We start from the raw sequence: 17,163 nt of genomic DNA, 5'->3' as shown, positions 1-17,163 counted from the left end.
ACACAGGAATATATAGGAAAAAATCTTCATCTAAAGAACAGCAAAGCCGTGTTTTATAGTCATATTGATATGGAAGCATTCTCAGGTATGTAGATTAAAGTTTATTCATATCATGAACACCGGGGGTAGGGTGCAGGGACCACAATTGGGGATCAAAGTTTTACATAGGAATATATAGAAAAAAAAAACTTTAATAATTTTCTCAAAAACAGCAAAACCATGATTAGTCACATTGATATTGAAGCATCCTCAGGTAGTGTAGATTCAAGTTTGTTCAAATGATAACCCCCCCCCCCCCCCCAGGGAGAGGGTGTGGACACAATGGGGGATCAAAGTTCTGCATAGGAATATATAGGCAAAAATATACTCAAGAACAGAAAAGCTATGTTTAGTCATATTGATATGGAAGCATCCTCAGGCAGTATTGATTCAAGTTTGTTCGAATGATGACCCTTGGGAGTAGGGAGGGGCCACAATGGGGGATCAAATTTTTACAAGGTTTGAAATCCTCTGCTCAGGAACAGCAAAGCCATTTGTTAAAATGATATGGAAGCATCCTCAAATAGTTTTAAAATTCAAGTCCCCCCCCCCCCCCCCCTAAACTTTTCAATACTGAACTGATATGTGCTTTTTCCTAGCTAATGTGCTCAGGTGAGCGATATGGCCCATGGGCCTCTTGTTACCAACAAAAAAAAAGAAATTTGGAAGACACATTTTTGTGAAAAATAATTGCTTTTTTAAATGTTTATGCATAAAACAAATGAATAATGTACTTCCCTCACTAGGCCCATGTTATTGATAGAATAAAAAAAATGATTGGATGACATTTGTGTTTGTTTACTGATATTAGTCTGACCATATTTATTTACATACGTGATGTTTGTAAATGTGGAGGTCAGATTGGTATGATTGCCAATGGCCAGATAGCTGATTAACTTGCTAGAGCACCTGATTTGAGATTCAGAGGGCCCAGGTTGAGTCCTGGTCAGGTCTGTTGGATTTTTCTCATCTCCTGTTACATTTGGTGCCATGACCAGGATATGACATGTGAAAGATCTGCCTGGGAAGAGCCTGGGCTGGTGTCTTTTGGGGCAAAGACGTTTAAGGTGGGAGTAATGTGGCTGTCAGACGGGTTTGATCACTGGTAGCTCAGTTGGTAGAGCACCTAGCTGACTAGAGATTCAGAGGGCCTGTGTTCGGGTCCCGGTCTGGTCCATCACATTTTTCTACCCTTGTGTTACATATATAAACAGTAACCTCATTGACAATGTCGTGATATCTGTAATTGTTTTCAAGATAGTATAGCATTTAAGTGTATGACATGAAAATATGAATTTAGTAATTAATTTCAAAATATAGAATGTATGTTGAATCACTAATTTGATATGATCCCATGTTGATTCCTGCTGATTTTTCAGGATTGCTTTACAGGGGACAATTCACATTTTCCTCTCTAAACAAATTGAAAAGGATGATTTTATGATTATACCAACAACATAAAACAGCAACGAACACTGCAGACTTCTTCCAGCCAACATGTGCATAGCCGTTATGATCGTTTTAGATTGTCCTCCTGGTAGATGGGGACTGACCTGCAACAAAACTTGCAAAAACCCTTATGATGATTTCGTAAAAAGAAGCGTCAGTTATGGAAACTTGTAATTTTCCAGAAAAAAAAGTGTAGGGTAGGGAATTTGGCTGGGAAAAGAAATAGGGTGGGTCGGGTAACCGGAAACACACATATTTTTTATAGGCCTGAGATAATTATTTGGTATTTAAAAGAGAAACAGAATTTTCCAGAATTTTGGTTATTGATGAGTTTTGTCTGTAATGATACAAAAAATGCTTTAGAATGAAACAGATAAAATTCTCATGAATGAAAAGTAAATAAAATACATGGAAAACAGATTGTCTTAATTGTGTTAGTTGGATATGCTTGGTATGCTTATTATGCGTAGGTGTCATACAGTTTAGGCTTTTTCTATGATATGGTAATATTCCATATCTTTACATACATGACATAAGGATTTGCTTTATGTTCTGTTGGAGTAATTTAAAAGAGTATTTCTTAGAAATGCAATAATACATGCACTGTGTAATGTTTATTGTATTGCTTTATTACAAACAGCAGAATTAAATATAAAAAAGAGCACTGTTATAGCAATAAAAGCATTGTTCATTTTCATTATCAGGTACCTCCTCCTGAAAATCTACCATGATATGAAGTCCCTGCTACAAGAGTGGCCTCTGGTCCATGTGGAGCAGTACTTGCTTTGTTCTCACTGTATACTAAGGGGAGATAATGACCCATACCTCTACCCAGCAGAACTTTATCTGGAGACTGTCTGCCCCAAGAAATTGTACCAACTACAGTCCTGTCAGAAGTGCACAGAGGTTTTTATACCAGCATGTTTGGTTATCCCTCTTGATGCAGGTTTGCATTTGATATATTCTATAATTTAAACTACAAACAATTTTTTCTATCTCCCACACAAAAGAGTTACATGTTGTTTTTTTTTTTTTTTAATATTTCTTTCATTTAAAATCTACTTAAGAAATTTTTATTGTGAAAAACATTTTTTTTAAAAATATTCCCAGAAACTTAACAGTAACAAAACTTCTAGAAAACTTTTCAAAAAATTATATTGAACTGTAAAGTTATATTTTCCCACTTCTCGCCAAGTTATGTGGCTTGATCAAGCATGAAGTTGTTTAACTTAACAGATATCACTTTTTTAGTGAAAGATCAAGGCACCTATTTAGCAAAGATATTTGAATTTTGGAAGAAAATGATCTGTTTGTGTTATTTATCCTTAAAGCATATTAAAAGCCATTAGGGTTGAGCTTGGTTAAATGAGATTATAGGATAGCTTTAAAAAAATTATAGTTAAGCAACATAAAAATTTTGAGGAGACAAGGGAAACAGAAAACAGACCTTTTGTCTGCTTGTCATTTGGGAATTTTTACTCAAGTTTTTGGGAAAAAAGTTCAGTTTTCAATTGGGAGAGGTCTTTTACTGAACATAGATGCAATGGATATTAAGCTCTTGTATATATGGTATTCCAACATATCTTATAGTTTCTGTTCATATTTAATTGGCACAGTTAGAGTGATATTTCCAAAAGGGTGGTCATACCATAACTCTAAGCCAAGGATATATAAATAAAATTATTGGATTCAATAAAGTTTTTTTTTCAGGTTTAGAAATGTTTTGAAGAGATAGCACAAGCTAAACTTAGAGGTTGCCAATAATTAGATAATCTTATTAAATTGGATGTTTTGATCCTAATCCACATTAATTTGGACAAGGCCAAGGTCACAGGTTTTGGAAATATTTCTTCCCTTTGCCATATAACTTAGAAATATAGAGAAACCTTAAATATTTATATAGCTGAACTTCGATATCTCGAACAGGGGTATTTCGAATACCAAGGATATGTCGAAGTGATTTGAAAGTCCCAAGCTCTTTTTCTTAAAGTATTTAAGCCTCAATATCTCAAATTGTCGGATATCTCAGGATTTTTCTCGGTCCCATGGAGTTCAAGATAACAAGGTTCGACTGTATTTAATAGACACAAAGGTTGAGTTTTTGCTGAAGATGCATAACAAAGCTACGCTGTGGTCATTTTACAAGGTTAAGGTCACTTGGTATAAAGTGTAAAATTCTTTAACATAACATAATTTTGCAATGAAGTAACTTAAGAAGACAATTCGTGCTTGCAGAATTGATTATAGTAGGATATTGCATGGTCTTGAACAAAGCTAATGTCACAGAGTTATAAAGTGTCAAATACTGAAGATTTCAAAAATGCTATTGTTTTTGAGGAGATCAATAGCTCATACTTTTCACAAAAGTTGCTCAAGACCATGGACATTTGTAGATGGTCAAGGTCATCTGAATTAGAAGTTTCTTTGGAACTTGACATTTTTAATTACAGGACTGTTGATGTTAATATTTTTCATAATTAACAAAGAAGTTGCTCAAGACCAGAGGTGTTGCAACTTTTAACCAATGGAAGTTCAAGATTTAAGATATGGGAATTCAATATAACTTACTTTAAGAGGATAGCAGAATTCTTTTTGAATACTTTAAAGTTTGCTTCTTTAGTTGCCCCACAATGGTATTAAAACAGTAACATGTATATATTTGTATGAAAACAGTTCTATTAATATTTATAAAATTCAGGATGTGTAGAAATGGACCAAAGTCAAGGTATTAAATTATTCGCAATCACACAAGTTATTTAACAAGGATGGGTTGCAATAATATTTCTCTGTTTCATCATGGTTGCTGATTTTCACAGTTTCAAAGAATACTTTTTATCAAATGCCATACACTACACTAGACGGGCATAGGCACTTGGGGCATGGACAATGTAAATAAAGGCTATAGATGAAATTTGAAAAATAATCATGGAATGTTTTTCATTGCATGGTGTTGATTTTTATCTCTACTGGTCAAAGACCAGAAGAGCTTTTAATGTGATAGTAAGATGTCCATTATCCATCTGTCTGTCTAGCTGTCTGTCCGTCTTTTAACAATTTTTTCAAAATGCTACTCCTCCTACAGTTTTGTCTGATTTCAGTATAACTTGGTACACAAGTACACTACACTAAAATACATATTGCTCTCTATTGGTTTTTGATATCCTTGAACAGTGTTGCTAAGGTTGCCAAAAACAAAAATTTCTGTAAAATATTTCAAAATGCTACTCCTCCTACAGTTAAGGTCTGATTTCAATATACAACAATATACAATGTAACTTGGCACACAAGTAGACTACACTAAGATACATAATGCTGTGTATCAGTTTTTGATTTGGATGAACAGTCTTGCCATGGTTACTAAAAATAGATATTTCTGTGAAATACTTTCAAAACGCTTCTCCTCCTGCAGTTTTGATCTGATTTCAGTATAACTTGGCACACAAGTAGACTACACTAAGATACATAATTCTGTATACTGGATTTTGATTTCAAGGCTAAACCAAAGATCATTATTCTTATTTATTGCTTTTGCATAGTTTCAAGTCCTAGTGCTTCTTTTCTTTTCCTTTGTTAAAAGTACAAACAGCAGAGCTACAGTCTTGTCAGATACTTCTGGTTCCAACAATATTTTTTTTAATCTGATGTTAAAAACTTACTTGAAAGTCTATTTCTATCATTGCTAGAGCAAATTTTGAAGTAAAAAGTTGCAGGGAAAAAAGATATTTGGGAATTTTGGATCAGATGGTCATAAATAATGTTATTGGATTTATTTGAACTGGATGCATAACATTTTGACAATTAAGCAGGGAATTAGTCAGTTTTTCATGGATATGTTTACCTAGGGGCACAGAAGGGGACTAGGTCATTACCAGCTTTGTTCTTGTTTATTACATATTGTATAGAGTGGGTTGAGGTCAACTTCTTAACATGGCAAAATTTTACTTTTTGTTGCATAGTAATTATAAAGCAAAATAGATTAAAAAAAACTAAAATTCAACACCATGCAATGAAGAAAAAAGTCTTGATCATACAGTTGAACTTTATCTTGAACACTGATATCACACAAATACGAGAGATACGTCAAATGGGATGGCAGTCCCAACCACATTTCTTTTTTTTTTACCCTCATTAATGAGAATCCTTGGATATCTTGAAGTTAAATCTTGGTTCCTTTGAGCTTGAGATAACAAGGTTTGACTGCACTTTGATTTTCTTTTATAGTTTTATTATACAATTCATGTACATGCCTCAATCACCTATGTGGATGAAAAACATTTGAAAGTCACCACTGAGAATCAGAAAGTAAAGAAAGCAGTTGACATGTTTATTATATTTATTACACGTACCATACACACAGGATAATAAGCTTAAATATTAACCAGTGAAAAAAAGACCTAATTTTTTTTTTATAGAACTTAAAATCATTTGCCATTTTGCTCAGCTAAATATGACTTTTGCCACTTCTTTTTCCTCCTTTCAACATTTTTAGGATCTCTTGCAATTCTTTTATTGTTTATTTTCCGTGCAAGGTCTGCAACATAGGACTCAGAAGTTTGTTTATTTGAGACGGCAGTGTTTTTATATACTTTTTCTTTTAAACTTTTCCAGTAGTTTTCCATACTATTTTGCTTATTGACTTGCTTGTCTTCAGATTTTTGTTGATTTTGTTGTCTTTTGAAAGAATTTCTCCACTTCTTTGCAAAGGAATTATTGAATTTTCTCCTATTTTTCCTTTTAACTGTGGTTCTTTCTGGTGTTTTCTCATTAGTCTTTGGTGTACCTGACTCCTCTGTGATTGGAGCCCTTGTGGTAGGGGCTGCTTTTGTCTTGTCTTTAACTTTGAGATGTTTTGGGTTAAGTTTTGTTGACATTTGTTGCCAGAGTGCACTCGTCCTGTTTGGAATTTGCTGGTTACTGCTTGTTCTAATTGTGTCCTTTTTGCTGTGTGGATTTTGAAACATTGCTGCATTATCCCATTTGTTTCTGTTTCCATTGTTTAGTATGGACACTAAATTTCTTGTATTTCTATTTTCAGTATTTCCTTTTGCTGACACTGAAGTTGGAACCTGTGTTGCTCTGGCTCTCCACTTCTTTCTTGCCTCTAGTCCCCCAAATTTGTTTCGTTGAAGACTGGGGAAATAGTTTTCCAAATCTAGTATTTGAAATCTTTTCTGTGGATCAATTTTCTTCTCTTCTTCAATTTCCTTTTTGTCTTGCAAAACTTTTTTAAATTGATTTTTCCTTTTTTCAATCCACTTCAGTACTTTATTAATGTTGGGAGTTTTGAGGTCTTTTCCATATTTACTTTGTCGATTCTTTTTGTTTTTTAAGTACACTGATCTGTATTTTTCCAAAACTGAGTAGATTCCCTTCTTTGTCCCAAATTTCCTTCGCTGTGTTTTGTTTGGTTTTGTTGTTGAAGTCTTGTTAGAAGATGGCATTTCTTTGCTGAGATACTTATTCTCATAAATATGGCCATTTTCTAGATTTTTATTGACATTTGGTGTTTCCGGAGTGATAACTTGTTCCGCAATATTTGTAGAAATCTCCAGTGGTGTTTGAGTTGCTGTAAAGGTTTTTCCAGTTGAAAGTTTTGTTGTCCTGTCCAAAGTGTCTTCTGATTTTGTTGTGCCTATGACTTCTGTTGTAATTGTCATTGTTGTTGTTATGGATTCTGAGGTAGTTTTCATTGGTACAGTTTCTATGGTTGTTGTAGCTTCTGTGGTACCTCTGCTTGTGATTGTTGGTGTTGTAGGTTGTATTGTTTTGGTTGGTGCAGCATTGGTCGTAGTTACTACTTCCATTGTTTCAGCTGTTGTTGTTTTGCTTGATGTTACAGCTTCTGTTGTTGTTGTAGCTTTTGTTATTGTGTCCTGAGTTGGAGCCCTGGTTATTTGCTGTGAATTAGTTCCTGAGGTAAGAGGCTGAACATCCACTGTACCATGCTCAAGAGCATGGTCCTCGGCAATGATCAGTTCTCCAGTGGAGTCAAAAACATGAGCCCCAAATATTGGACTCTGTATAACTTCCAGATGTTCACCAGTATGGGGATCTACTATATGTGTAATCTGATTTGTGTCTGGGTCTCGAATAACTCCATTAACAATGTTGTTCTGTGGATTACCTTCATTTTGACTGGTTTGTTCAGGATGGTTGTGTCCAGAATGATCAGTATTGTGATTTTCTGAGGTAGAATCAACAGATGTTATGGTCATTGTGGTAGTCTGTGCAGCAGGTGGAAATGTTGTTTGTGTCAAATTTGGAAGTTCTGAGAGGAGGATCAGTTCTCCAGTGTGTGGGTCAATTATATGCCCACCAGTTATTTCACTCTGGATAACTTCTAAAAGTTCCCCATCATGGATATCAAGAACATGAGTAATAGCACCAGATGTTGGATCACGCACCATACCGTTCTCTACAACTAGTCCATGGTCTAGATCTTTGTTCTCAGATTTTCCACTTAAGTGTTCCATTTGCTCTGTTCCATGTTCTGTTTGACTTGTTTTGTTTTGGAACTGTTCTGTACCTGAGTCCAGTGTAATTGTTGGATTTGAGGTTTCAGGTGGTGGATTATTTGTAGTTGGTGGTAAAGTTGTTGTCTCATTACCAACATCCAAGGCATTAAATAACATGTCAGGGTTACTCAGAAAAAAGTCAATAAAATCAGCTTCAGCATTTCCTAGGTCTTCTGATGCAATTTCAAATGGTAATTGACCTGTGAATTTCAGAATATTGAAGTTTAAAACAAATGTTTTATGCTTCAAAGTGGAAAAATGGACTTCATATTAAGTTTGGGTTTGATAAAAGATTTTGATACGTTTTTTTCTTCAAGAAAAAAATGTGAATTGTAAACTTACTGTGACATGTTGTAATGATTGAAATATAGACACATGTACCAAGAATCCAATATCTTTTCATTTTAACTCCTAAAGAAAAGATTTGAGACATGGAGGTTAGTTTAGAAAATCAACTTACATATATTTATCAATTTGAGTTAATTATTTTGAAAAATAATTTAGTTTTTAAAGTATGGATTTTTATATGTAACTACTTAAAATATTCAAAGAGAACTCAGAAATTAATTATGAGGAATTGAAAATGAAACAGGCACCTTACCTCTTAAGTGATTAAGATCACAGATAATACTAATGATCAAACTAAGCTTTTGTTACTTCTGATGACGGGGGTATTGGACTGTGACGTAAACTGTCATGCTTACGTTTATTTGGTTTTCCTTGATGAATAATGATTAATGAAGGTGTTATTTCATTGTCATCTTATTGCACATACAGTTCGCTTTAGGAAGTGAATGAAATTAATAGTCATGTTACCTGGCCCCACGCATATTTCCAAAAAAAATGTAATTTCGAAAATCTACTACCAACCTATGATAATGGAAATGAGTTGAATTTTAAAATGTTTACCTATATTTCATTGATAAATGAAACAATCAAATTTCTTATAGTTTTTTTTTTTTTTTTTTATAAATCCTGGTGTAGAAATGCATGCAAACCTTCTTGTCAATGAATTAGTCATTTCTAATGATATATTGCTAAATGTATATTTGTATGTTTATACATTAGCCTGAAAAGTGACATGTTTAAATACAGGATTGTTATCAAATTAAATGTATGAATATGTGGAAACTGCAAGATATCACCTGTACTTATAATTGAAACTTAAATCAGTTGATTCTTTTTCTGTTGTTTAGATTTTCAGGATGACATTGGGCAACATATAATTGTATTAAAGGAGTTTCTGGCTAGTCTGGAGGACACAGTGGATGGCAGTGGGTCAGGTAGGTCACCTAGGTCATAGGTCAAGTTCACTTATTATTTCTTAAACAATACTGGTACACATACTTAATCAATTTATACACTCTTTGATTTCTGTTCAGCTATCTAAAGGTCCTTGGAAAAATTCAGTACATAATTATTTCCCACTGGCAAATTTTGATTGATTTTCTTTTTACTAATATTAGCTTACCAGAGCCAGGATGCATAAGTGAATTTTTCAAATAAAAATTTGTTCTTAACTTCATATAAGGTCTTAAATGACTACTTCCCAAGGCATAATTCATCCCCCAATGTCACCCTTAAGTAGAAAGCTATGGTTAAGGGAGTTATAATTGTTCAATTGAAGGGCTGTGAAGTTCATTAAGTAAGAAAAAAATAATCAGCAGCAGGGATAGACATTAATTTTCGGGCAAGTGATCTCAAACTTTGACTTGTCCGAATGCAAAACTTGGTTGCCCAAAATTAGGAAAGAATTTAAGAAGAAAATTATTAATTACTGTAAAGTTATGATAAGAAAAAAGTGACCAAATACACTACTGTCAATTTGGAAAGTTGAGCTACTTGAAAAAATTTTGATGCTGCATTTGTACATAAATGTTTACCACTGTCCTTGTAAATTTAACCTGTTAACACACACTGCCATGCAGCAACAACCCTCCATTTCCATTTAATAAAATTCAAATTTTTAAAAATTATTTTTGATGGGATCCTTCTGTGAGTTGTTAAAAAGTCTTTCTTAGGGGCCACTGGGTCAGAAAAAGTGAAACTTATATGGAAGCTTCCTGAGATGGTGTAGATTCTAATTTGTTCAAATCATGTCTCCCCAGGTATGACCACAATAGTTAATCAAAGTTTTACATTAAAAGATATGAGGAAAAATCTTTAAAAATCTTCTCAAGAAGCTTTAGACCAGAAAAGGTGAAACTCAGGTAGTGTATATTCAATTTAGCTCCATTTTGTCAAATTCAAATATTGAACCATATAAAGTAAGTCTTTAGACAGTTAAAACAGGATTTAGCAATTTTTGCTGGTTGTCTTTATAGGGTTCAGATTAGACTGCTACATTGTATAGTGTCCAAAAAAGACAAATCTTCTAAGGAACAATTATAGAACAATTAAACAATATATTTGGCAACTAAATGAATAAATTTCATGTAACTTAAGTGAGTATTTTGGCCCATGGGCCTTTTGTACAGCAAATCTGATATACTGGTATCTTAACAGCTGATTGTGACATTGATGTAGCTATAATTATCAAAGTATAAGTTTGATTTTAAAATCCATCTTCTTCCCTTATACTTCGCTGACAAGTTTGAGAAATCAATTTTGATAAAGTGGAAAACATTCCTTAGAACAATTAATCTCTCGTTAGCATAACATGTTTCTGTTGGTAACAAAAACAATATTGTTTTGGAAGAATTGCAAAATATCAGTCGGTGTAATATATGAAATGTTTCTGATTTGTCACTGGTCTCAGTGCACTGTTTTCCCTTCAGCAAAGGGTTAAAGAACAATTGTAACAGGCTAGGGATTGAGGTTTATGATCAAAATCTCTGTGAAACTTACAACAGTAATTTTTTTTAATTTTTACTTCTAAGCAGCATTTTTATCAGTTAAAGTGGTCAATTTGGCTGGTAGCTGATTCTTAGGGAAAACAGTGTCAGTGGATGCACATTTCACATGTTCTCAAATATAACTATTACATGAGTCACTGTTATGTATATCTTATTTCTAAAACTGATGGCAGTAAAGCAGCAATATGTATGCTGTATATATATATATATTCACTGGATTTTCTAGTTGTATGTAAAGGTAAAAAAAAAAAGTCTAAATTGTGGAGGGGGATCTTAGAGGGTATGTACTATAGACAATTTATTTGTTAGCTCAAACTTTTTAAAATAGTTGACACAGTGATTACAAGCAATTTGGAATCTGGAATATCTTATTAATTAAACAATACCCAAGAACATTTATTATGCAAATTTCATATTGTTCCCTCAGGGTTGTCCCTAAGAATTGAAATAGCAGGGGACTTAAGAAAAGTAAAAGGGGGTTTGGGGTTCCTCCCCTAACATAGTGTTGAAGGGGAATACCAGAATAACTGGGGGATAGCATCATTATAGGTGGGGAAATTCCCTGGGTTTTAGGGACAACCCTGTCCACTGCTTTTGCAAAATCTAGGGGACATGAAATCTCCTTTGTCTGTCCATCTGTCTGTAAGTCTAGCTGTCACAAAAAACATTAACCTTTGTTGTAATTTTTGAAATAGAAAAATAAGGGCTTTTGTATTTCACTTGTGTATTACCTGTGACTTAATTTTTCCAAATGTACCATGATTTTTGACCCCCAAGACCTTGACATTTAACTTTTACCTAATTTTCAAAAAAAAAAGTAACTTTGGTACAAATTTTTAAATGAGAAAAGATGAACACGATAAGGTGTTCATATTTCAGATGTGCATTACCAGTGACATGACTTTTCTGAATGTACTATGGTTTTTACCATTATGACCTTAACCAGGACGTTTTTTACCTACTTTTCAAAAAAATTTAGCATAACTTTATATATATATATATATATATATATATATATATATATATATATATATATATATATATATATATATATATACTTTATAAATTCTCAAGAACAGTAAAATTATAATCTGTCAAACTAATATTTAGGCATTCCCATTCAGTGTAGCTCTATGTAATTCAAATTAGAGCCGATCTTGTCTTGTACTATATGAGGTAAATGTAAGTCAAATTAATATGTTGAAAAGTTCCTCTGGTTTTTTTTTGTTTTGTTTTGTTTTTGGTCTTTTTTAAGTCTCGACCCTGGTGCTAGGGTGGGGCTAAAATTTGTCGTATGTTTAAGGATGATTTCACCCTGGAACAAAAATATCTCTTTACAAAGAAAGGTAACTCTAGAATTGATCATAAATTTTTATAACAATATGGTATATACTGAATTGGCAAGAATTTAATCTTGATCTCCATTCTGTATTGCAAAAGTTTTGTAATTACAGAGACATTCCATTTTGGTGAGCTCAGACTTCTTTTAAATCTTATAAAAGAAAACCTCACAGCTTTTAGATATCTAAATCAGAATTGCCCTGTTATAGAGTAGATTCAAGTTCGTGCAAGGTTTAGTTCCTGACATTTAAGATTTATTAGAAACACAGTTATGTATATGGGTATTTACTTGCTTAAGTCCAACAGTTAAAACTGGTTTGTTTGATGTACTTGTACCAGATTTTTTTTTTAAAGCTAAGATTTAACGTTATCATTTCTGTAAGACATTTTTTACATTGAAAGTTTTTACAGCTGCAATAAATATTATAGCACCTGATCCCACCTCTGATGTTTTTAGAGGCCCTGTTTGCTCTGCTTCAAATTTGTATTGTTGCAATGAACTTGGAGCTTTATTTCTATTTGTTATCTTCATATTTCATCTATCTACTTGTTTAGTTATAATGAAATGTCAATAAATTTCTCAGTTTGTGGTTTTTTTTATGTTTATCAAAAAAGTTTATCTACCTACCTACCTACCTACCTTGAAAAATGTGTGCTGGAGTACTTCAAACAATCTTTGTCTTTAATGATGATGTAATGATTCTGTATTGAGGTATACCAAAATCAAATGACCAATTTCAGGTATTTTGACTGACCTTGGATTGATGTATGTGGCTGCCAAACTGGGCTTTGATTGGACCTTAGTGGTCAGTAATCTTGGTTTGAAGCAAGCAGAGATTGAGCAGATACAGATGGACAACCCTTACAAAGTGATTAACATGATCAGTATTGCATTACAAAGATGGAGGGACAGACAAGATGGGCAGTCTGACGAAGTTCTTCTTCAACAACTATTCAGTGCTTTGAAGAATTGTAATCGCATGGACTTAGTGGATGAACTACGACAAAAATACAACATACCTGGTGTGTTGCACTAGTGATAATCAGATAAATTACCTTTAGAAATCACTTATGTAGTAAAAAGGAAACTATATTTTGTGATATTGAAATTTAAGATAGATCTACATGTAGGTGGTGGTGGTATGGTATTCTGTTATACTTTATCTGTATAAATATGATGAACACATTGTTACATTGAGTCAAAATTGACTTTGAAGGAGTTTTTAATTCTTTGCAAATACCCAAGTTTAAAAACATTATTCTTTCATTTTTAGAAGACAACCCTAAAGAGGATTAAACTATGGAGAAGCTAGTTTACCAGATAAGGATACAGCACTTATAAATCTTTGAGGAACAGACTTCTTTATGAATACACGTACATTGTAATACATTGTCAGTAAAATTGGCTTACATGGAACTTGGTTTAGAAAAAAAAATATTGCAACTTCGTTCTATCAATAATCTTGGGAGAAACTGTGTACCAGAAGCCATAGTAAGAAATTCTTAATAAAGGCATGTGAAATGTATTTTCATCTCTTTACATCTGTTAATGATTTGTTTGTAGCAAACTTTGATTATAGGAATATAAAATCATCATATGAATATGCAACTGCACATTCATAATGTTTAATTAAAATTTCTTTGTACGATACATGGAGAAGTGACAATCTCTACATTAATTATAGGAACTTTTAAAAACAGTGATTTTTTTTTTTTACAGTTCCAGTGATATTTTTGAGTGATTTCCATTGTATTACAACTGTATAACAATTTTTCTGGTTGCTCTTCAGTTTAGAATTTGTCAAAGTTTTGAATATATCTACATTGTATATTATGTATTGTGAGGGCAAACTATTCCAAGTGCTTTGGAAAATATGTGCAATACTTATTTGTCTGTGTCTAAATGCTTTTTTTTTTCTTTGCTGCTTTGATTCCAGTAGGTAAATCGAGATTTTAATGGCAGCAAATAGTGTTAAAAAAACTTTGATTAAAAGCTATTCTCTGTATCCACTTAAACTCTTTTAGCATGCTTGGTCACCAATGAAACTTTGCCAATATTATAATGACACCAGAAACATATATCAAAAAAATTTGGTTGCTATGTTTCTTGGTTGCCATGAAAAATTGAGATTTTCAGCTACCTTGGATCTTTATTGAATGTTTATTAAAGACTAAGAAAATCAAACAAACCATTCTCACAAAAGCACGACACCTTCAGGGATGGGGTAATTGAAAAAAGTAATTGTAATTGAGTGTAATTAATTACATTTTTCAAAGTAATAGGAAGTAATTTGTAATTGACCATTTTTCAATTACTTGTAATTGAATATAATTAATTACATTGAAAAAATATCCTGTAATTTCAATTACTTTTCAATTACATTTCAATTACTTTACATAATGCATATTATGTGTATTTAATAGGAAAATATTTCCAACACAGTCACATTTTACAGTTATTTTAAATTTATTCAAAGAAGCCCTTCTGTTTTTCAAAATCTTAAACCTTTTTATAGCCCAATAAATGAATTTGATTTATTGGCTTATTTACAAAAATATAAGTTTGTTTTATAATTATAATGCACATAAAGAATTAATACTGTCTAGTTTATAATGTTTATCAAAAATTTTGTTCCACCTCTCATTGGTATAGACATGAAAACATTTAATTTTTTGTTGCTTGATTATGAAAAGAGGATAGAAAATGATTTAATGTGTCATTAAGACCTGCCTTGTTGCCCCTTCAACTCCCAACTGTAAATTGCTATCAAAACAAGTTACCCTCCAAAGTTTTGTATATTTTATACCATGCTTTGTTTAAGTTCAAAGATATGACCATTAGAGGGGATTTATTAAATAATATTAAGAATGCTCTACTATTTATATACTTCAGAAAAGAAATCAATATTGAATCACTATTTTAACATTTAAACAGATCTTAACATGAAATATTTATTACATAAAACAAGTATTATTTGTCAACATTTGCAATTTAAGGTGTTTAGCTTGCCTACCTGTAGCTAAATTAATTTGAGAGTATTTTATGATATATTCATAAACTCTTGAAAACTCGCTTTTAATGAAATTTCATAAAGGCAGTCAATTGATAAATGTACATGTAGGACTAGGTCTTATGTTGATGAAGCACACAAACATGACAGGCACCTGACATTATTTATTTTAAATATTCCCCCTACCTTAAATTTACATGTATATGTTTTTTAAAGTGAAACAAAAGTAATTGAAGTGTATTTAATTACATTCTTCAAAGTAATTGAGAGTAATTAATTACATTTGTAAAAATCAAGGAAATTGTAATTGCAAGTAATTGACAAAATTTTGAATGTACTTGAAAGTATTTAATTACATTTCAAAGTAATTGACCGAAACCCTGGACACCTTGATGTCATTAATGTTATAAAGAAACTATTCAAAATGAATAAGTAGGTGGTAATCATGGGTACATTTGAAATATATTTAAATGCTTAAAACTCGATGAACAACACGAAAAAATAAATTTGACCTTACATTATAAGGTATTATAATAAGGCAATATTATTCTAAAAATAATTTTCATGGTTGCCATGGTAACACAATAGCCACACAAAATTTCTAAGTTTTGGTTAATGTAGCTATTGAGGAAAGACATGGAAATTCAAGACTGGCAAATATACATTGTTAGGACTGATAACATGAGAAAAATTGGGGTTAATTGCTACATTGCAGTGTAACCATGGAAACAACTTACAAGTGGTTTAAAGTGATAATTTATTTTGCAGCTTTATGAATTGTTTCCTTTAAATCAAACATTATTTGACTCACCTTGAATTGTACTTAATTGATATAACTAAAGTTGAATATCATATACATCTACTGATAAAGTTTAATGAAGAAAATAACACTATTGCTATGGTTACCAAGGAGGAAAATGTTCAATTTGTGAACTTTATAGCAATATTAAAACCTATTTAGTAGCTTCTTGCATCCAGTTAGATATTTTGTAGTAGTCAAAAATATCAATCATAAAAGTTTTGGGAATCTACATACCAGTGTACGTATCCAAGGAAACGAAATATTTTTCCCTACAATTTCCATAGCAATGCTCTTTTTCAAAAATTTAATTTGAATTTTTGTAATGTGAGAATTAGGAGCACACCACTGCATTTAAAAATTGATCAATAGATATATAGAAATGTGCTAGATAGGATCAGATTAAAAACATAACAGAGTAAATTTTAAATTCCTCCAGCAGTATTAAAACCATAGCAATCATTGCCAACCAATATCATATTTCTTCCTTGGGATATGTTACACTGAATTTTATTAATTGGATGCTTTTCAACTACCGTAATAATTGCTTTTATTTTTGAGTGTTTTTTTTTTAAATATAAAATTTAAAGAATAAAATTATTATGTTTGAATACTTTGTTTCCGTAGTTAAGTATGTAATAGTTAATTTTCCAAATATGTTTATCTTGCATGTAAGACATCAAGCATTTTTCTTTTGGAAACGGTCATTGTCACTTGTCTGCATTGCGGCAAACGTTAACCATGGGACCCAGAATATATTCAAAAATGCCATTTTTCAAACTTTAGGACATGTTGCCATGGTTACTATGACACATAGCAACCAATTTTGATTAATTTGGATTTATGATATCAAAGACTTTTTATCATAGAGAGTGTGGAGAAATTCTTGGACTATGTGTGCCACAGCTTCCTATATAGGTAAATTGGAGAGCAGCGCTCAATATTACAGTAAGGCTCAGTCGATGAGTGATTTAAATAACTTTTGTAGTGTTGGGGTATTGTGAATGGTATTGGCAAACTGAAACATTTTATTGATTGATTGATTATTGTTGTTTTACGCCGAGTCGGCAATATTTCAGCCGTATTTCGGCGGGAGAAACATTTTATTGATGCAATATTCATAATTAATGTATATGTACATTGTAAATCAATAC

General features: G+C 32.2%; 1 protein-coding gene across 1 annotated transcript in view; it reads left to right on the top strand.

Moving 5' to 3' along the window:
• Positions 1-13,914, top strand: part of LOC133192087 (malignant fibrous histiocytoma-amplified sequence 1 homolog) — a 20,509-nt gene extending 6,595 nt beyond the window's left edge. Inside the window, exons 3-6 of the mRNA XM_061327937.1 lie at positions 2,193-2,434; positions 9,200-9,286; positions 12,941-13,222; positions 13,474-13,914. Of these exons, the coding sequence (XP_061183921.1) occupies positions 2,193-2,434; positions 9,200-9,286; positions 12,941-13,222; positions 13,474-13,496 (634 nt within the window). The 3' untranslated portion in view covers positions 13,497-13,914. The remainder of the gene's footprint in view (positions 1-2,192; positions 2,435-9,199; positions 9,287-12,940; positions 13,223-13,473) is intronic.
• Positions 13,915-17,163: the final 3,249 nt, after the last annotated feature.

The sequence above is a fragment of the Saccostrea echinata genome, unplaced genomic scaffold (genome assembly GCF_033153115.1).
Source record: "Saccostrea echinata isolate AGI-Se365-2 ecotype Australia unplaced genomic scaffold, CSIRO_AGI_Sech_v1 ptg000025l, whole genome shotgun sequence".
Lineage (NCBI taxonomy): Eukaryota > Metazoa > Mollusca > Bivalvia > Ostreida > Ostreidae > Saccostrea > Saccostrea echinata.
Note: the sequence above shows the minus strand (reverse complement) of the source record. Positions and strands in the feature narration are given on the sequence as shown.